The sequence below is a fragment of the Protopterus annectens genome, chromosome 14.part0 (assembly GCF_019279795.1).
Source record: "Protopterus annectens isolate FY-2018-M chromosome 14.part0, PAN1.0, whole genome shotgun sequence".
Classification (NCBI taxonomy): domain Eukaryota; kingdom Metazoa; phylum Chordata; order Ceratodontiformes; family Protopteridae; genus Protopterus; species Protopterus annectens.
Window position 1 is genome coordinate 918,557,339 of NC_056748.1, and position 22,766 is coordinate 918,580,104.

General features: G+C 38.0%; 1 protein-coding gene across 1 annotated transcript in view; it reads right to left on the reverse strand.

Annotated features, from left to right (window-relative positions):
* Positions 1–22,766, reverse strand: part of ABCC2 (ATP binding cassette subfamily C member 2) — an 833,283-nt gene that overhangs the window by 503,040 nt on the left and 307,477 nt on the right. Inside the window, exons 11-12 of the mRNA XM_044055642.1 lie at positions 16,913–16,978; positions 6,298–6,435 (exon numbers count right to left, since the gene is read on the reverse strand). Of these exons, the coding sequence (XP_043911577.1) occupies positions 6,298–6,435; positions 16,913–16,978 (204 nt within the window). The remainder of the gene's footprint in view (positions 1–6,297; positions 6,436–16,912; positions 16,979–22,766) is intronic.

A 22,766-nucleotide genomic window follows, 5' to 3' on the forward strand; every position in this document is an offset into this window, starting at 1 on the left:
GGTCATTGGGGAAACAAAAGAAAACCTCAGTTTTAGGCAGTTAGAAACACTCCACATTCCAAAATAAAAGAGAAATATATATATTTAGCACTTTCATCTAAAAAGACTTCTTCAGAATGCAAATCTCAATGGATAAATCAATTTATACACCCAGAATTTGAAGTTAGCTCATTCCATTGGTTCATCACATTACATCATTTCCTTTCCCACACATAATCCATGAGATGTTTATTCCTAATACTGTAGTTTATTATATATCTATCTTCCTTATATATATACATGCATACACACAAACACACACGTGTGTGTGGTGTATGTATATGCATATATGTATATATATATATATATATATATATATATATATATATATATATATATATATATATATTTATATATTTATATATATAAAAGTACCAAAACAATTTACATCAAACACCCAGATATGTTTCCTGGCAAGGGAAACAAACTCTCCTACTCCCCTTCCTAAATCTCTCATACATCTGCTCTTAGGTTGCTCAGCAGTGGAGAGAAGGGCAAACTGTACTGTTGCTGAATGTTTCATTAACATTTCCTCAGTCCACTGGCATTCAGACTAATGGCTGCTAATCAAATGTCATGCTCCTAAAAATTATTTAAAAAAAACAGTTATTTTTCTTTGCCACAGTATGTAAATAACTTTAACCAAATATTAGTCCCCTAAACTCACAAAAACATAACCCACTATTTAAATCAACAAAAAGGCAAAGAAACCGAAAACAGACGGCTCTTTAATACCAAATAAAATAAGCATTTTCATTAGGTATGTTACCAAACTTCTTCAGACAAAATTCAAAAGTACAATGGACCATTAAATACTTTGCCTAAACAATCATGTGGTGTAAAAAATAGTTACATGTTACTCTGAAAATAGGTCATATGATTCATCAGAGAAGTAGGTCATATGATTTATCAAAGAAAGCAGATCATGATGTAAAACAAAAACAAACACATAAACAAAAACTTTTTTGTTGCTTCCTAATATTAAAAACTATTATAAAAAAACTATTACAACATACACTGAAAAGTACCATTTATAAGTAAGTATACATAAAAAATGACATTAAGGACAGTGAAAAAAAGTAGTTAAAAAATAGTTAAAAATAGTTTTCACAAATCCCTAAACTATATTGAAATCTATGAAGTACTGAAATGTAATGACCACAAGTGTATTTAGAAAAACTTCTTCATCTCAACAAACTTTTAAGTTTCAACACACTAACCAAAGAACAGATTTGAACCCTGTTAAAACATAAGCCTGGCATCTAAGTTGCCAGGTCAATTCTAGCAACTCCAATTGCAAAGAAAAAGGGCCTCCCCTCACATCCTAAACTACTTGGTCGATCACCCGAAAAACAAAGGAGTGACCTGGGTGTAAGGTTACATGGCTGGCTAAGCCGTTCTCAGTCATCCCTTTCCTTACACTATAAATATGTTCATATAACCGTTCTTTAAACTTTCTATCCATCTTGCCAATATAAAACCTTGGGCAGGCTTGACATTTAACTAAACAAATTACACTGCAAGAATTGCAGTTGAACCTGCTTTTAGTCTCATATCTTCGGTCCCTTATCACAAAATTGTTTCCCACCTCAATGTGTCTACAATAAGGGTATGCTTCACATTTAAACATCCATTTTATTCTGGGGCTAGGTCTACCATCAAATTCCAACAATTTCTTTAAATTTTGACCCCTTTTGAAAACAAATTTAAGTTTAAAATTCTCCATACCATAAAAGGCCATAATCCGTTGTAAGAAGACCCCAATTCTTCATCATAATCTGTTTAATACCAACGGCATCCATACTGTAAGGAGTAATAAAGGAACACTAGCAAAAGGTGTATCTACTGTATACTTCGTATGCTCGTGTTGGCCAGATGGTACACGGGGGCAAGCTGGATCAGGTAAAATTGCTTTGTAAAAGTCGTGTGCACATTTGAAAACCACTTCTTGCCTTAGTTCATCTAATAATACTAAGGGGTATCCCCGTTTCAAAAACATGTTAACCAAGAGATCACATTCAATCAAAAAAATCAACCTGTACGGAAGCCATTCTAGCTGCCCGCACAAGCTGACCCCTCACTACTGATTTCTTTTGTTGAATCAGATGGGCACTAGAATAGTGTAAAAAAAGAGTTTGAGTATGTTGCTTTTCTGAAGATTCTAGCTTTGTACGCATTACTAACATGATCCTTCATTAGTTCGATGTCCAGGTAGTTTTTGTTTACGTGAATGTTTTTGTTTTACATCATGATCTGCTTTCTTTGATGAATCATATGACCTACTTCTCTGATGAATCATATTTTCAAAGTAACATATGACTATTTTTTACACCACACGATTGTTTAGGCAAAGTATTTAATGGTCCGTTGTACTTTTGAATTTTGTCTGAAGAAGTTTGGTGACATACCTAATAAAAGCACTTATTTTGTTATTAAAGTGCCGGTTGTTTTCTGTTTCGTTGCCTTTTTGTTGAAATATTACTCCCCTTCCATTTTCTTAGTGAAAATAAATGCAAGTGCTTCTATTAAAGAAACCAGTTGTGAGTGGTGGCCTGCATTTTGCTATCTGTGGCTGATAGATTGTGTACAGGTTGAGTGATCTGAGTAGAATCTCAGTACACCTGATGTTCGGTAGCATAACTATGGTGGGTCGAAAGTGGCAACTGCACCAAGTGAAAAGTGTTGGTGGGGGTACAATCAGCCGTTTCGGATCTCTCTAATGCAATACTGGCTTTTAAAAGACTGTATTACATTTGCGGTCAAATCTGAGTGCTGTAGCAACTGCTTGCTATAGTTTAAACTGAACTCTGTAGGACTACATGCAAGCTACAGTTTAGAAGAATTTTTTTTTTTTTTTTTAACTAAAACCTGAGTACTTTAGTGCTCTGTGCAGGTGGAATATAATCTGTAGCAACTATCTTGTATTCTTGAAGCAAACGGTTTGCTATATCTTAAAAGAAGAAATCATTTTTTTTAATACAAAATGCAGAATGAAGGTCAGGCAGAGTACAGAATTTTTTTTTTTTTGGCTCTTCAAAGTTGGGGGTTGTGTATCCAACTGTAATAAGCCAATGGCCATTACAGTATTTTTTTTTTTTCTTAAAGAGTTCAGGAAGTAGGGCACTGGTTGAACCAGCTACACTTCTGATGTATTGTTTGGCAGGATTGTTTCTTTACTATTTGAAGTTGTAAACTGAAACTTTCTGTATTGTTTTCAGATCTATTTTTTTAAGGACAGAATGCAACTCTTGAAAGTAATTGTGAATTTGTGCCACTTTTAGAATGGCTTATGAGGGAGGTATACTGTTTGTCTCTGAATAGGTGGCTCAGAATGTGGAATCTAAAATATTACCAGCATTTTGTCATGGCAGCTAGGCTCAGAAAACAAGGAGAAAGTGTGTGTATGTACATTTCTGTGTGTGTGTGTGTGTGTGTGTGTGTGTGTGTGTGTGTGTGTGTGTGTGTGTGTGTGTGTGTGTGTATAGCTGTAGATGTATGTATCTCTATGAGATGATCAAGTTTTCAGAAACTCAAAATTCATGTAGTTGGAACCATGTGATTGAGTTTCTGCAAACTCGAACATCCAAAAAAAAAAAAAATCTAACTTTTTTATGCCCCCCCACACCCCATGTAAATTAAATATACAAACTACGAGAACACACTACAGTGAGGGAAAGGGTAAATTTTCCTTTCAGCACTGTACCGTGATCTCCATTCAAAACCTTTGAGTTTTCAGAAACTCAGTCATATGTTCTCGACCATATGAATTTCGAGTTTCTGAAAACTTGATCACCTGACAGGGATCTGATAGGGATCCATATATATATATATATATATATATATATATATATATATATATATATATAAACAACTGCACCCACAGAGCATCAAATACTTGATTTCAATGTCAATCTTGGCGCTAGATGACTGTCACTGTTGAAGTGACATCCCCTCCCCATATGCAAAAATGGGAAAAGGGGTTGAGGATGGGTGGATATGGGGTGGCATTTAGTACAAATGTTTTCCTCAGGGTTTACAGAATCAAAGGGAAAGCTCTAAAAATAGCAGATAAGAGAAAGACGCAGATTTCTGAAACATAATTTTGAATGAATTATCCAAAAATGTTTTATAACCACATTTGGAGAAATAAGTTCAGTCTTTTAATGTATTTTATGTGGATCACTGCAAACATAAATATGGCACTATAAGCCAACAGTGGCACCTGTTAGAGAACATAATGTAACCTTATTACCAGCCTTCTGTAATGTCTACCTTTCCACGGTTTCAGTTCACTCTACCTTTCCACGGTTTCAGTTCACTCTACCTTTCCACGATTTCAGTTCACTCTACCTTTCCATGATTTCAGTTCACTCTACCTTTCCACAGTTTCAGTTCACTCTACCTTTCCACAGTTTCAGTTCACACTGCTCCTCTTTAGTCTTGTGATGCCCATCCATGACCTCATTTCACTCTAGCTTACTGCAGAGCCCAGTTAGTCTCTCTCCCTTAGTGTCCTTTCAGTCTACTATTCTATTGTCTAGTATTACTCGTCACTTCCATTGTGTCTGGGCTCTCTTACCCATCTTTAATTTTGGCTATCTAACTCTGCACTTGTGTAGTCTCCAGGGTCTTTACACTTAAATAGTCATGTTGCTCTTCCCTTCCACGGTATTATCTCTGTGTCTTTGTTGCCTTTCCTATATTGACAGCAGGGATTAGAAACAGTGGTGAACCAGACTCAGTGACTCTCTCAGCTCTGGTCTTCTCACCCCTTTGGTATTAGTGAGGATCAGGTTAAAAATATATATATTCCTACTCCTTGTGAGTATCAGTTACCTTCCACCTGAATCCAGACTTCACTAGAATCTCTGCAGTCTCTGGATTCCCCTTTCACTGCTGGAAGAATAAGGCTACCCATGACTAATTTTCTCATCTGCTATGCCTGTCTTAACACCTGCTTCTGAGTCTGTCATATCTTTTGCATGTGTCCGGTGGCCTGTACACTCAACTAGTAGGGGTCGTCTGCCTTTTGCCTCAGTGCTTTAACCAAAGGGTCAGCATTTTTTGCACCGCTTTTTTTCATGCATCATTACTTCCTCCAGAATGTAGGTTGTGTTATCCTACAATCATAATCACTTACTCTTGCTTTCTGACATTATATATGCCAATGAAATGTGAAGAAAATTATCCCATTCCTTAGAATTTCTCCCCACACATTATCATTGTGTCTTTGGTGCCAGTAGCTAATTTTTTTAGTGTAACAAGCACATATCTAACTTTGCTCCCCAGGCGCTTGATATTGATACAGAAACATACAGCATGACCCACTTGGAAGTGACTGTAGGTCACCATAGTACCATTCTTCTAAGAAATGTCTCGGACATTCCTTAGCCTGATGCTTCATAAGCACATACGTTTGCTTCTTTGAAATTGCATCAGCAGCAACTAAAAACAATAAAACTCAGATGAAATACACAAACAGTAATATTACATTATTAACTTCCAAACCACAGATCCAGAACAGTACATTAATGCTGTAATGATCTACATTTTTCAATCTTAGCACATCTTTCTTCAACCAGGTTCAATGCCCAATGTTGTATCTTTTGGCTTTTCTCGGTTAGGGGTCGCCACAGCGGAACTCCGGTCCACTAATGACTGGCAGTAGATTTTTACGTGCCGAGTTGCCAGCCCAGACGCACAACCTTCAATGAAGGTACGCCCATTCACGCATGTCTCCACACAGAAGATGCTCTAGCTGAGAATTGAACAGGACAACGTCTTACTGTGAGGCGACAACACTACTGCAGCACCACCACCGCAGTAGGTGCAATGCCCAATACAGTTTTTAAATACCCTTTAGTATACCATGACCTAAGATCACATCCCAGTAATGGACTGATTTTTGTTTCCAAAAGGGCTGGCAGCATCTAGGATATCCAAATACAGCCATGAAGTTGCAGTAGAACACTTAATTTAAAAGAGAATAATGTAATCTATTAATTATAATGTTTGTGTAGGATTTACTCTTTCTATATGTTTACATAGAACAGGAAATCATTAAAACAATTGCTAGACATCAAGTATAAATACACAGTGTGTGAGGTATGTTTTAATTAATTCATATAATATCTAAAATATAAAACAGAACATTAATATGATTGATATTAGCAAAATAATTAAAAGCTATATTTGTGTTTTTTTTCTGAACTTATAGGACCAATGAAATGCTTACTTTGAAATCATTAATATCCTTACCAGGAAAGGTGCACATGTAAAAATGAAGATGGAAACTGATGTAAGGTAGGCAAAGCCCTGCATAACTTTGAGTTCCTTATCACGGACCCCAAGGACCTGATCTTCAAATGAAGGTTCCCATGCATATAGTTTCAGAATCTACATAAAAACAGCAGACATTCCATTAGATAAAATCACTAATGCAGACTATGACATACCACATTCTTTGTATCTAAAGTTCACATTTTTATTTTTGTTTGGATTTTGCAAAGCCAGTCTGAGCAGACATTAAGCAGGTGCTGTGAGTAGGATGACCATCTCCTGAATTCCAGAGACATTGTAGAGGAAAATTCAAGTGAAGATGTAGGATTATGCACAGCAAACATCTTTACTCTCATTATTAGAGATGGGAATTTGCACATTTTACAGCAATGTTATAACTTCCAGTCTTCTAAAGGATTCATACATGTCTAACAAAACTGCAGTCTCAAATCAAGGTGCAGTTTACTACAAAGCTGTTCCAGTCATGAGTGAAACTGTTTCATGTGCTGTATAAGAGTTTATAATCTCAACCAGGGTCAGAAGCCAAATGAGCAAATGATGCAACCACAGGAAGAGATGTAATATACACAAAAAATGTGTTTACAGACATTGTTTTCATCCACAGTTAAGAAAGACAGCAAGCACTTGGTAAATACATTACAGTTTCAAGTCATGAAAAAAAGAATTGCTAGTTTACTACTGTTAAATCAACATGAATCCCTTTGGAATCACTCTGACTGCTATTACAAATCTACATCACTGAAAACCACTTTCATTAATAAAGAAATAAAGGTTTTTTTAGCAGGGGAAAAGCCTCCTTACATCTCCCATGTATGAGAAGACTCCCACCCCACCTCCACATTAAACTCCATGGTCACATAGCAGTACGGAAAAGAGCAAATGTAGTTATGGTAGGAAAATCTTTTTAAGCAATGTGACCTGCACTAATTGCATTTGGACTGATGGCTATCAATGAATCATCTGGCTCCCTTTTAAAGGTAAGTATGTTTCCTAGTCATGAATGAATGCTGCTTATAAATGTACCGCCTGCCTTCCAGAATCAGAACCTTACACATAAATATTTAATATGTTATAAGCATAAAAATATTATCATCTGTGTAAATTAGTCACTATCATTACTAGCCACTTGGTGATAAGTCCATGTTCATTTTCAGAAAACCATCTATACCGATATATATGATATGCAATAAATAATCCAGCTATAATCCCTGTTCACTTGCTCCTAAAACCCCCTCAATAGACACCCCACAAAATGAGTATTCTGTTACTGATTACAGTTTCTCCAACCTGATACCCAATTGCTAGGAATCCCTCCCTGAGTCTCTGGAAAACCCTGCTCCTACAGTATCTCCAGGAAGACTTTAAAAAATCACCTCCAGTAAGTTTCAATGGATAAATTCTTTCAAGACTATACCTATCAAGCCTCATCCTTAAAGTATGCCTTTCACAAGCATATCATTTTCACTATATAAAATGTTGAAAATCAGAAACTGGTGTGAAAGAAAGAATAGGAGCTACTCCCATATTTTTGTTCTGTATATCACCAAATATCAATGTGATGCTTTTATTATTAAATGTTTATAAAAAGGTCAACCATTCTGAAAAAGTGGACTTTTTCTGATTCTTCTCTGTGAGTATTTTTCATGATGGTGTATTGTTACTTTTTGTAACTATAATCAAGCATAACATCTATGGCGCCCCATCACTGGACCAGTAATCAAGGAGCCTCAATCCTCACCACTGGCAATGGTGAGGGATATTCACTAGGAGGTTAGCAAGTACACACAAAGTATTTCCAGATGCAGCTATCTGCATCAAGTGCAATTTCCATTAAGAACACACAGAGACCACAGTCAGTCTGGGGCTGGTTATTCTACCTTTCTCCAGATCCCCAGTAAGACTCTTCACTGGCATAGCTATAGAGTTGAGTCCTTAGCCAGGGTTCCCAGCCAAGTCCTCAAACACTCTCTGCCCAACCAGTTCTTCATGTCCCTGTCCAAGTAGCTAACACACCCATACGCACACTTTCAAATTTTGATTTGCACGTACACACCCACCTAGTAAAGGCTAGCATAGGTTTATTAGCTATGCCCCCATTTGCCCAGACTATAAGGTAGTTTTCACTGCCACCACAACCCATTATCAGCTCCTTTAAGGCCCTTAACAAAGGGTATCCAATTTTATTATGTAATATTAATATTAACACAAATGGTAGTTTGACCAAGAGCAAGGATATTAGGAGTGACCCACACATTGTCACCAAATAAATATGCAAGTACTCTCAAAACTTAAATATCTCTACACAATTCAGCCACAATGAAAAGTTTAAATATATTTAATAATAAATAATAAAAGCACAGGACAATACTAAATATATATTCACAGTGACGCCAGAGTTCAAAACAATAGGAAATATTTAAAACAACATTGCAGGACAGTCTCAAATAAATAAAGAGAAATATCTAAACTAAGATTATTATATTCCTGACCAAATCTAATAGGAAATTATACTATAACCTAAGAACTTATTGTTAGAGCAAGGGAGATGTGCTGAATGGATCTTCTAGTTGTTGTCAGGTCCAAGACAGACTGCAGAATGCCCTGTATCACTAAGAGACTTCTCAGATTAATATCTAAAATATTACTGCTGGGACAGCTTGCAGAATGACATCATTTCTTGTCATCTGACTTTTAGTTCCCAGGCCCAAAACAACCAGTGATGACAGCTAGTAATATTTAGGATCTACCTGTAAAAATATACAGGCAAGGGCTTCACCTCACATCTTTGGCAGATGCTGAAAGTCATAAAACAATTGCATTCCTTCATGCTTTTGAGACTAATAAATACTTTATCCTAAAGACAATACAGAAAATTTCCTAATACAAAAAGTGTGCCTGCGCTGCATTGAATACTGAAAGATGCCATCTTTTATAGCCTAGCCATAAAGTAAGTTAATTTCAGTTGTTTTTCTTAAGTTAACCTCCTGTATTCCAGTTTCCACAGTATATAGATTTAAACAGTTACAATAGTGGATGTACATTTCTGCTCTCTTCCAGCAAAGCATGCTGTGGCTACATGTCAGACAACACTCTGCAAATACCCTTTTCAACACATGTGTCTGTACAAGCAGTTTGATATACATGACATACAGTTCTAATACATTTGCAACACAAACATCTTGTATAAATCACTTTGATATTCACCAATGACATATAATTATTTATGAAATTCTAGATAGCTGGACTGGTAGTATCTCCTTTCGTCACACATCTTCCCTCCTCTGAAGACTCAAACTAGTTTTTTAAGTGACCCTTGAAAAACATTGCTTGAGAGGGATGAGCCTATCTGGGAATACCTTACCCCATACTCTGTCTTTAGAGCTCATCTGCTTTGGCATTGCTAACCTCACTACTGTGCTGGATTGTCATATCATATGCCTGCAACCCTAGGCTCCATCTTAGTAACTTGGGATTTTGCTGGCTGGCTCCCTGTAGCCCTAGATCCACCTCAGACTCCTCCTGCCTCCTACTGCAAATACTTAGCAACAGGGCCTCCCTATCATGGTAAGGTTTCATGTTGTTAACATGGTACAATTTGTGCCCCTGCCTCATGACTAGCAGTTCTACCATGTAGTTAACATCACTGACCTTCTTTACCACTTTGAAGGGTCTCTCCAAAGCTGCATACAGCTTGTTGTGTCTGACAGGAATGAGAACCATGACCTGCTGCCCCACATCATACTCTCTACCTCAAGCATTCCTGTCATACCAGATTTCTTTCTGCTGTTGGGCTTCTTCCAGGTTCTCCTGGCCCAAGCCCATGAGTTCCCTGAGCCTTGTCTGAAGTTTAGGATATATGCCACAACAGACTGTTTCTGGTATTCACACTCACCCTCCCACTCATTGCAAATCAAATCTAGAGGTCCCTCACCCTATGCCCATACAGCATCTCAAAGGGTGAAAAGCTCTCTGTAAGCAAACAGATGGGGTAAATATTTGTCCCACACCCTCTTGAACTGGTACACAAATACCTGTATCATGGTCTTTAGTGTAGAGTTTAACCTCTCCACCAGACCATTATTCTGGGGATTGTAGGGGATGGTCTTTAGGTGCTTCACCACACAGCCAAGCCAGCAGGTCTGATGTGAAATTGGTACCTCTGTCAGTCATTATTTCTTTTGGGAAACTACCCTGCTGAAATTCTCTAATAAAGCATTTGCCACCTTTTCTGCCTTGATGGAGGACAGAGCCACCATCTCAGGGTATCTGATAGCATGCTCTAATACCACTAGGATATACTTCTTCCCTGTGGAACTTGGGGTACACAGAGACCCCACAGTATCCATAGCTACCATCTGAAATGGCTCCTCAATCACAGGCAAAGGCATCAAATGACCTTTGACCTTGTCTCCTGCCTTGCCTACTTTTTGGCACTGCTCACAGGTCCTGCAGTACCCTGTTACATCCCTGAAAATCCCAGGCCAATAAAAGTTTGCATAATACGTCACTTGGTATACTTTATGCCCATATGTCCTACAAAGGGAAATATCATGGGCTATGGCTAGAAGTGGGAGACGGTAGGCTCTGGGCACTACCAACTACTGTATTTGCTCCCCTTCTAGCCCTCTCTCAGGGATCCACTCTGTATACAGTAACCCTTTGTCCCAGTATACAGATTCACCTTTCCCTTGAGAATAGGGCACTTCGCTGGCTACCTCCCTCAAGCCTTGTAATCTATAGTCTAAGAACTGAGCCTTTCTCAACTTTTTCTTTGTAACCCTTCCCAGATCCCCTTCCACAGGAAGTCTTGTATCCTCTGACAGCGGCGCCTCACTGTCAGCCTTGGTACTACTACCCACCTCTGCCTTTGCAGTCACTCCGTCAAAGGGAACATCATTACCCACCAGCAGCTGTGGTTCACTTTCAATCTCACTGCTACAGGGTGGCTCCCTCTCTGAAGTAACCACCTCACCAGTCCTGCCTTCAAGTGTACGGTCATTCTGGTTCTGCCCCCAGGCTACCAAACCCACATGCTTGTCTCTAAGCCTGACTGTGTGTAACTGCATGCACACAAGGTACTGCATTATCAAAATCATTCCCTATCAGGACATCTGCAGGGATATCCTTAAACACACCTACTTGCTTGCTTCCTTTTCCACCCTCCCAGTCAAGGTGAACCCTAGCCAAAGGTATTTGGAATGGGTGCCTCCTAAAGCCCTGACTGGAGTAGACTACCCAAGCAAGTAGTGCTCCTCTTTAACCACTGCAGCCTTCAAAATGATTAGGTCAGAGGCTGTGTCTCTCTTAGCAGTGGCCTGCTTCTCATCTACTAAGATAGGATATAACCTCTTGTGGAAGTTTGGTACCCTTGTTGTCTCCAAACAACTTACCACTGGCATTCTGTTATTCCCACTTACTGGCTCCCCCACCTTTTTTCCCCACCTTGCCTCCGTAGACATCGTATATGCTACATGGCCCCACTAGTTACATTTAAAACATTTAACCCTTGATCCTGGCCATGTATCTGAACTAGTGGCTCCTCCTGTTACTGGCAGACTCTGTTGGGGCAGTTTAGACTGCTCACCATGGGTTTCTTAGACCTATGTGCAGCACTGGGTATCCCTTTCCTGTGCAATGATGCCCTGCTTGCTAGGTATAGGTCTCTCCTTTTCCACAACTCATCTGCAGTGTTACATTCTCTACTTACCAACCAGATTCCCATGTCCTCAAGTGCTAAGGGCTTGTTCCCTCACCAAAAGGTCTGCCAGCCCTTCAAAAGTGGTGAACTGACACTCACTCACCCACCTATGAAAATAAGTGCTTAGTCCAGCAATATATTCACACACTTTTGTCTGCCTTGTGTCTGTGCTCATGAAGCTTTCTTCTCTAAGCTTCAGGTGTTAACTTAAAGCACTATAATAAAAAAAAAATTAACTGTATTATAATTTAAGCAGTCAGCATCTGACAATTTAGAAAAAGCAGTTACAGCTTTACCATGGAGTAAGGGGGTCAGGAACAGTACCCAGAGCCCTTGGTCAACATTATACTGTTCACAAACCCTTTCAGTCATATGAATAAAACTATCAAAATTATCACCCTCTGTTAATTTTGGAAGAAATGTACTGACCTTCATTGTTTCTGGAGTTCGGTTACTCCCTTTGCCATTACTCCATGGCCCTGGGGAAGAGTTAGCTTCTCCTTTTCATGTTGCCTTTGCCTCTCACTTTCTTCAGGCTCCAAACATCTCAGTCTCTCATTTTCTTCAGCTTCCAGACATCTCAGTCTCTCTGCTGATTCTAATGCCATCTTTTCTCCTTTACTTCAGCCTCCAAACGCTGCAGTATCTCTGTTGGTTCTAGTTCCAGCTGTTTGGCCTCCAGTTCAAACCTCTTTAACTCCAGATGGATTTTTAAGTCCTCTAAGGCAAAGCTGAACTGTCCATTTTCTGAGAGTTGTACATCCCAAAGGCCAGTCTGGTCATCGTCCTGATTTACTGGTCTGTGATGCAGTTGTGACTAAGGCTGAAATCATTTCTGCTTTAGTCAGGCTGGCATGCACCAGTCCTTTGGATTGGCATATCTCAGCCAATTGGCTCCTTGTCAGCTTGCCATAATCTGTCTGCTCTCCCTGACTGACTAAGCTAACAAAAAATAAATAAAACTATTGTGATATGAAACTGAATGTCTACTGTGCGGCTGCTTGAGAGTACAAACACCTTCTTTAGTGATCACTGTTTACAGGCTACAAAAGTTCAATATACACATCACTGAATCCCAATATGTGATATGGTGATCCCACCACTGCCAACCAATTTGTGATGTGGATAGCCCACCAATATGTGACTCCCCACCACTGTACTAGTAATGAAGGAGCCTCAATCCTCACCACTGGCAACAGTAGGGGATGTTCACTGGGAGGATAGCAAGTACACACACAGTTTTTCCAGATATAGCTTTCTGCATCAAGTGCAATTTCCCTTAAGAGCACACAGAGATTATAGTCAGTCCAGGGCTGGTTCCTGCACCTTTCTCCAGATCACCAGTAAGACTTCCCACTGGCACAGCTGTAGAGTTGATTCCTTAGCCAGGGTTCCACGCCAAGTCCTCCAACACTCTCTCTATCCAACCAGTGCTTCGCATCCCTGCCCAAGTAGCTGACACACCGACACACACAAAGGCCGGCACCAGTTTACTAGCTATGCCTCCTTTTGCCCAGACTATAAGGTAGTTTTCACTTTGATCAGAACCCATTATCTGCTACTTTAAGGCCCCTTAACAAAGGGTGTCCAATTTTATTATGTAATATTAATATTAAGACAAATGGTAGTTTGACCAAGAGCAAGGCTATTAGGATGGCCCAGACAGTGTCATCAAATAAATATGCAAGTACTCTCAAAACTTAAATATCTCTACACAGATCAGCCACAATGAAATGTTTAAATATATTTAATAATAAATAAAAGAACAAGACAATACTAAATATATATTCACAGTGACGTCAGTGTTCAAAACCACAGGAATTATTTAAAACACATTGCAGGACAGTCTCAAATAAAGAAAGAAAAATACCCAAACTAAGCTTACAATATTCCTAACTGAATCTAAGAGAATTATACTATAACCTAAGAACTTATTATTAGAGCAAGGCAGATGTGGTGAATGGATCTTCTAGTTGTTGTCAGGGCAAAGACAGAATGCAGAATGCCCTGTCTCACTAAGAGACTTCTCAAAATAATATCTAAAATATTACTGCTGGGATAGCTTGGAGAATGAAGAATGACATAATTTATTGTCATCTGACTTTTAGTTCCCAGGCCCAAAACAACCATTCATGGCAGCTGGTAGCATTTAGCATATACCTGTAAAAATATACAGACAATGGCTTCTCCTCACATCTCTGGCAGATGCTGCAAGTCATAAAACAATTGCATTCCTTCATGTTTTGAAAACTAGTAATAACTAGCCATAAAGTAATTTAATTCCAGTTATTTTTCTGAAGTTAACTTCCTGGGTTCCAGTTTCCACTGTTAAAATATATACATTTAAACAGTTACAATAGTGCATGTACATTTCTGTTCTCTTCCAGAAGAGCACACTGTGGCTACATTTCAAACAGCACCCTGCAAATACCCTTTTCAACACATGCATCTGTACAAGCAGTTTGATATACACGACATACAGCTCTAATACATTTGTAATGCAAACATCTTGTATAAATCATTTCAATATTCACCAGTGACATATAATTATTTACAAAATTCCAACCAGCTGGGCTGGCAGTATCTCCTTTCGTCACAACATCTAATCTTGTTTTGATAAACTCTACTGTACCCATCATTTCATATACCTGGATATTAAATTCTCATGACCCTATGATTCATAAAGATACCAATTTGAGAATGTGCAAATAATACACAAATAATTTTTTATGGAGGATATGTACATCTCATTTCTCAATGAATTGTTGACATTCATTTTGACAAAGAATTTATTTGAAGTTATAGTACCATTTTTGGAAGGATTTTTCATGAAGTAAGGAACAGTTTTTGTATTAGCAGATAAGTAAAGATTCTGATAAGCTTGTTACTTGCTATTTTGCTTTTACAGTGTTTCTAACATTGGTAATCTTCTTGGATGTTTAAACACTAATAACTTTCATTTTAAAATTGTCTGCAATACTGATAACATATACAGTGACTTTAATCTGAATATATAGGTTATTATGCACAGTGTCAAACCCAAGAATAAACATGCTGACAATAGACTGATATTTCTACTTACATTTCAGTGAACATCTCACTACTTACCTGGCACAATGAATTACTCTAATGTATTTGGCAGTCATAAGAATTTCAGTGTAGAGGGAAATGTAATGACATAACTCTTTGCAAGAAAATATACAAATTAAGACAAATGGAACTCAGTTTGTATAGTAATGCTTCAGCTGTATATTTAAACAACAGTATTGATATAGTCTTTAGGAATTTACAAGAATTAGATATTTAAAGGGAAAAAAAGCAACCTAGTACAAGGATGACTGATTACCATTGTCCAACATATCATAATTTCCCTGTTAGAAATATGGACATTGTCATTCACAAAAGTTGGAATATGTTGTGAATAGCTTCAGTGGTGGCTACGGCAACTGCTGCTTCTTCAAGATAACCCTTTAAAGTAGTAAACACAATGAAGGCAATATATTCTGCAGAATATTTTTCTTTTTATGAATCTTCTCACATTTTTGGTGTCATTTCAAAGTGCATTGAAAATATTTCAGCTGCAAAGATTATGAATAGTGCATGCTGAGGAATAGCAGTTTTCTCCTTCCGTGTCATGGAGAAATTCAAATAAATGTTCAGGGTTTGATACATGCAGTGTCAGTTTTGTGGTGTATGTTCTGGTTTGAATGCAGCTAAAATACTCCTGTACATGGAGCAGAAAATGGCTACAACAAACACATCCATGGTAAAAGAGCAAGCAGCTTTTTAATTTCTTTAAAGAATTCTTATATTCTTAATCTATATTTGATGCTAGGGTGGTTATTTAAACCTTTTTATTGAAATGACCATAATTTATGGTGTGTGGTTATACATACACTAAGTTGACAAATTCAGTTTTTACTTACACTTAGATTTTGGCAGAAATATATGCCAGTTCTATTTAAATGCAAGATAATATAAGGAATGTTATTTATAAAAATCCAGTGATGATGCCTTTAGGTGAACAGTTAACTAAGCAGCATGTCTACCTTCAAGTCTAAAATTCATGACAGCTCAGTGTGTCCAGGTGTGGACATTTAAGGAATTAAAGACATGTTTGATACTAAAGACTCCTTATAAACTCTCTTTATAAAGCAATTTGTATTTGCAAGGGTAAACTTGGAGTATACTTTAAATGGCATGGACAAGTTTTATTTTAATATTTAATGCTCTTGAAACATCTCATTTTTACATAAACCTCATGTCTTGCATAATTCCAGGGTACTAGACACAATACCTTTACCAAACAATTATACCAATTTAAGAACAGTTCCGTTGAGTTTTGTGGACCTTACCATTCAGATTAGAACTGTAAAATTTTACAATGACTCTGTGAGAATGTTTACTGACCAGCTCTATATACTGTATGCATACTCTTGTTTTTATTTTAAATATAGACACGCTTCAGTAAAATCAGGAAATTTAGTAAAATCACTGGGGCCAGTTGAACTGTCCATTACGCTTTGCTTTTCCTTTTTCTTTCCATCATTTTGAAGTTCAGGCTGATCATATAATGAAGTTCAGTAAAAGAACAAGATTTAACAACTACGGATTAATTGATGACTTTATATTATATGTTTTGTCCAATGATCAAACGAGAACTTCATCATGGTCAATATTCATGCTAACAGGGACATATAGATTTGACTCTCCAGTGTTGCTCTATATTGAATGGTGTCAGGCTTTACCAGGCACAAGTGTGCCAGGAAGTTTATAATGAGGGTATATCTTTGGTACTTGCACTGACTCATTATGCAAATATCGTATATGTCGTTAGTAAACATAGCATGTTATTTCTGTCTTCACTGTCCATACCTTCATACCACTAAGAATTTCATTCATAATCTTCATCCTCTTATCTTTGTACTTCATGTTTTCTGCCTGAAAAAAAAAAGTAACGTAAGCATTACATTCAGAACTACCTTCCCATGTGTAAGTATATGTCAACTGCTTGTAAAAACAGTGTGCAGGTGTAAAACTATCAAAGACTAACAGATAAAATGGCAAGTCCTTTGCTTATGTCACAACTTACCTTTGTTTAACCATTTGAAGTTATGACCACTTGCATGTAAAAGATATATGCATATACATACACACACATCTGTGGCTGCATTGGTTTGATTACTTGCTTGTATTTACAGTAATTTGTCAGCAGTTTCACTGTAATATAATTCAGGAGTTTTCCTCTTTCTCCACAGTTGTGTGACTGTGGAGTTAGTATATTTAATTTAAGGGGTGGGGGATGGGGCCCAGATTTGAGTAATTTCAGTGATCACAAATATAATTAATTTGTGATCAGTTTCTTTAGATGTGTCTTTGTTTTGATGTTAATAATTGCAGATGAACTTTTTGACATGTTTTCCAATGGCTAATTTTGCTTTTCTATACACTTGGAAGAGTGCAATGAAGATGTCCCAAATGACATTTTCTTAAAAAAATAGTAAGGGAGGTGCAAGTGGCAGCCATCATATATAAGGGGATAGGAATTTTAGAAATGAATTTGCATTCATTGCTGGGCTTATTATTCTAAGCGTCCTTCTTTGCGAATGTTACAGTCTTAGGCCTTCCCTTAGTGGAGCTCGTGGCAGAACACTGTCAGCCTTCTCACAGAGAATCCATTATCTGGGCATAATACTTCCCAGCATGAATAGCACTGGACCTTCCAACATGAAGGAGGCTGAACTCCTTGAATAGTCTGATATTGTGCAGTACAGCCCTTACTACTGGATATTATTATTTCATAACTGCAGAAACTGAAGGGTGGGGTATTGCACATCTGCAAAAAGTTGAAGAGTCTGACTACATACGTATATAAGTGTAATGGCAGGTGCCCCTTCAAGAGTGGCAGGAAGAGCAAAACTGCAGATAGGATAGCAAGAAGCAGAACTGCATGTGTAGTAGGGAGGGAGGGACTACAGTAGCAATAAAATAGCACAATAGGAATGCAGGTATGTGACAGTAGGAGGGGCTGCAGTCCCAGGAAAGTTACAACAGCAAGAAAGTATGCCAATGCAAAAACAGCAAATAATATGCATTTACACAAAAGTAGGCGGCCCAGTGCTACAGAAGGCAATTTCATTTGTTTTGTAGCATTTTGATTACATCACTGGTATAGCTAGTGTTTGTGCTGCCTGGGGCTGTCTTTCAGTTTGCCACCCCTCCCCCTTCATAACATCATGGTCAAATGCAGCCCCCCCATACAAAGCCATTCCAGTGTGCCATTACTTGGCATTTTCTCCCCATTTACCATAAACAATATAATATGCATACTGCTTTATATGATTTACTTCTGCAATGACTATTTGGATTTCATTTAAAACTTTTATTGTAAATTTTATGGCACAAACACTGATAGACATCTGCTAAACAAAGCAATACAATCTCACAATGAAAACAGACTTAGCATTAAAACTTCTCTGCCCTTGAAACTCACATTCCTTGAAACAGCATTGAAACCCATATTCAAAGAAAATGCATCTGGCCATTGGCGGATAAAGTTTACCTTTGGGCTATTTTGAAATCATAGGCCCCTTGCGCACACATTTAGGACCATGCAAACAAACATGAGTTCTTTGATTCACCTTCCTGATTGCATTAAATTATATTCCTTGTATAATACAGCGCACTCATTAGAACATGTTTTAAATTTATTGTTTTGAACATTTTTCCAGTAAGCAATGAAAATGTATCAACCAATAATGACAAAACTGCCCAATTCAGAACATTTCCATCATAACAGTCTACTCAAACTTCTGTCATTACAATCCACCCACAATCTCTGCAGAAGTAAAAGTTGTTGAAATAATTCCACACTAAAGAGATATGTAACTAGTGAAGAGGTTGCTGCTAGCAAACAACTTTATATTTCATTGTTTCATGTAAAAATAAAGTGCCTGTTTCCCTTGCAGAATAAATTGCCTAAGTCACATTAATAAATAAGCTAGTAATATTGCAATAAGGAATGGATGACAAACTGATAACAGGTATCTCCTCCAAAGGACGACATTCTTAGGACTGCAGCATCCACCCCCTTTAAAGTATAACACAGTGCGGTATCAGCAATCCATCTACATACTGTGGGAGCAGAACCCACAGCCTTCTGCATCAAAAGCAAGTATACTACCTGTTGTACTACTAACAATGCAAACAGACTTGGCATAAGCAGCACTAAACTTCTCTTCCCCTGAAGCTCTCAGCTCCTTGTAAAATACACTTGACACTCAACTATATCTCTCAACTTTGCAGCACAAGAAATTTGGAAAAAGCCAAAATTTATTGGGGGGGGGGAACAAAGGCCCAATACCAGGACACATTTTAAACATTGCTTGTATAATCTTGGAAAATCACTGCAATAAAATGGTTTGTATTATCTTGCGTTTCCTAAAAGAGAGGAAGACTGAAACTTAAATGGCTATCGTTCAGTGAATTCACTTCTCACTGATTTACCAGAATAACACAAATTTTAAGTGGAGCAGACCAAAAGTATGAGCCAAACATTCTGTGAAAATCTGGAGTTAAGAGCTATGGACTCAACTCTTTAAATCACAAGTGGTGGTATGGGTAGAGAATTCAGGCTCTTGTTTCTTGTACCTAAGTTACAGGGTTTGAGCCTGAGTAACACTAACCACCAAGTATACACCTCAAACCCTCAGTAACACTAACCACTAGGTATACATAACTGGGCATTTTATACAGACACACACACACACACACTCACACGCACATACTTGCACACACCTTGACCTTGCTGAAGAACAATTGCACACACACACACACACACACACACACACACACACACCTTGACCTTGCTGAAGCACAATTGCACACACACACACACACACACACACACACACACACACACACACACACACACACCTTGACCTTGCTGAAACACACTTGCGCACGCACACACACACACACTTGCACATACACACCTTGACCTTGCTGAAGCACAATTGCACACACATACACACACACCTTGACCTTGCTGAAGCACAATTGCACACACACACACACCTTGACCTTGCTGAAGCACAATTGCACACACACACACACACACACACACCTTGACCTTGCTGAAGCACAATTGCACACACACACACACACACACACACATGCACACACACACACACACACACACACACACACACACACACACACACACACACACACACCTTGACCTTGCTGAAGCACAATTGCACACACACACACACACACACACACACACACACACACACACACACACCTTGACCTTGCTGAAGCACAATTGCACATACACCCCTTGACCTTGCTAAAGCACAATTGCACACACACCATTTGACCTTGCTGAAGCACAATTGCATTGGTAGCAGCAGTAATAATAAGCAGCCACACAAGCATCAAAGCAAAACGCTAATTGAACACACAGCAAAAGCAATTCACACTCCCCTTACTTGATAAAGCAGCAAAATTCCGTCACACACCCTTGGTAAAGGAGCAGCACAATTCCATTGGTAGCAATAATAAGCAGCAAAGCAAAACGTTAATTCACACACTGTTTACCTGAAAAATGATTGAAGCAAAATTCCATGAAGGCAGCAATTCCTCATATTGTATTTAAAATTTTGCAGGCATTTCGGGCACATATGTCTGTGTGACAACGCGCTCACAGATGTGAACATGAGTGACCAGCTATGGGACCATTCTTAAAGAAGAATGCCTGCCCTTAAAAGCATTTTTTTCATTAAACTCATATGTGGCAGTCACAAAAGTGCTGCCCGGGGCAAACTGCCCCCCTCCCAGCTACACCATTGGATTACAATACCTGTACATGTTTAAGCAAGTTTCTATTTTGTTGCAGTTATTCATGGTGGTGGACAAGATCTAGTCTAAATTACCAAGAGAACTACTACTGAATTATTACAAGCTAAATATCAGTTTTGCCTATTGCTAAATTTGAATTGCTACAGTTTTTAGAAAATAGGCTTACAAAATTGCATTACATTTCCAAACAAATTTTCAGAGGCCAGCTATCATCACTGAACATTCCAGTATTTCACAGTTTGGTTTGGAAATATGTTTTAGCTATTCCAGTAGCATGCAGTATGTAAGTGTTATATTCCAGCACTACTACTTCATTTCCACACCTGCAACAATAATCATTTTTCCACAATTAGCTTTATATTATTTTGTGATATCTAGCCTTGGTAACACACACAGTAATAGAAGGTCTCTTGGAAAAAAGTCTAAGGGTTGGTGGTTGACATAACGGTTAAGGTTTTTCCTTCACAGACACAAGGTACAGGGTTTGATTCTCACCTTTGAAGGGAAACTGGCTAGGCTTAAAATGACCTGCAAGAGTAGCTAGATTAGTGTGATTATCTGCTGCCTAACTATATCTCAACTTACATTCATAGATTTCTCAGTGTCACTGGTTCAATGAATTTAACAATCAAAATATACAAATACCATGACTTAATCAAACTTACTGCACATCATATGTGTTGTCTAAGGAATCTCCAGTTGTAGTTATTTCTATTTTTAACTGTGGAATCTCCAGCCATAGTTATTACTAAGTGCATTTTATTGTATCATAATTTTATTACTTTCTTAGATATATGATTTGTATATTAGCTATGTGGATCATGGCAAATCTGTGTTGTACTAAGAAAAGTTAATCTAACTCTGTTAGATATCTGACTTGCCTTGTATGCTTGTAGTGGGTGTTAAATATGTATCTGCTTTTCTGGCCCAGGTCATCACTGAAAAGGGTCCTCAAGGTCCACTTACCTGGTTAGCAACTGGAAAAAATAAATAAAAGACCAACAAATTTAAGAATAGCAACAGTAGGTGTGCTGCTACAGGAATATGAAAGAGCAACTTTTGCAAAGACAATGGGTGTTTGATGCTGTTAGAGTGCAAAACAGAGGCAATTAAGAAAAGACAGAACTGCGGTACTGTTAGAAGGCTGAAAAATCCAGGTAAATTAGATGGACAAAAAAATTAAAATAGGAGAGGAGGGAGTGTCTCTACAGAAATGTTGAAGCACTGGTAAAAATGTAGTAAGGCTCCACACAGCAGAAATGAAAGATGAACAAATGAATGGGTGGGGCTAAATGGAATGAGATCTGGCTCCATTATGCCAGGTTAATGACCATTACCTGTGATGAAACAACAAATGGGTTAATTTACTTTCATCCTCAGATTGCCTTGGTATTCACTCCTTATGGCCAGTTTATTCACTATGTACAGCTCAGATGTCTGACTGTGATCAACAAGGCCAACTTAGGTGGAATGGAGCCCTACTGCACAATGGTGCCCCTGTACCTACGCAGTGACTTTCTCCTGTTTTCTCTCCAACCTGATCCCACATCTTCGAGAAATATTTTTTGTTTTTGTTTTTTCACACTTACACATATTTTTTACCCTTTTCCTCCAACCTATTAACACATCTTAATTGGCTAAGACACCACTGTAATACTCATGGAGGAAGTAACTGAACAAAGCAAGGGTCCATTAGGCCCTCAGAAGTTAGAATTCTAGATGCTCTGAGGTGTATCGTAGAGTTTTTTTTTATATATAACCTTTTAATTCAGTGATGGCTTGAACAAAAATAATGACTAAAGAAAGTAATTTAATCTTTCTTTTTTTCTTTCAAAGTAAAGTATGTTGTACCTAAAGCTAAATGTTC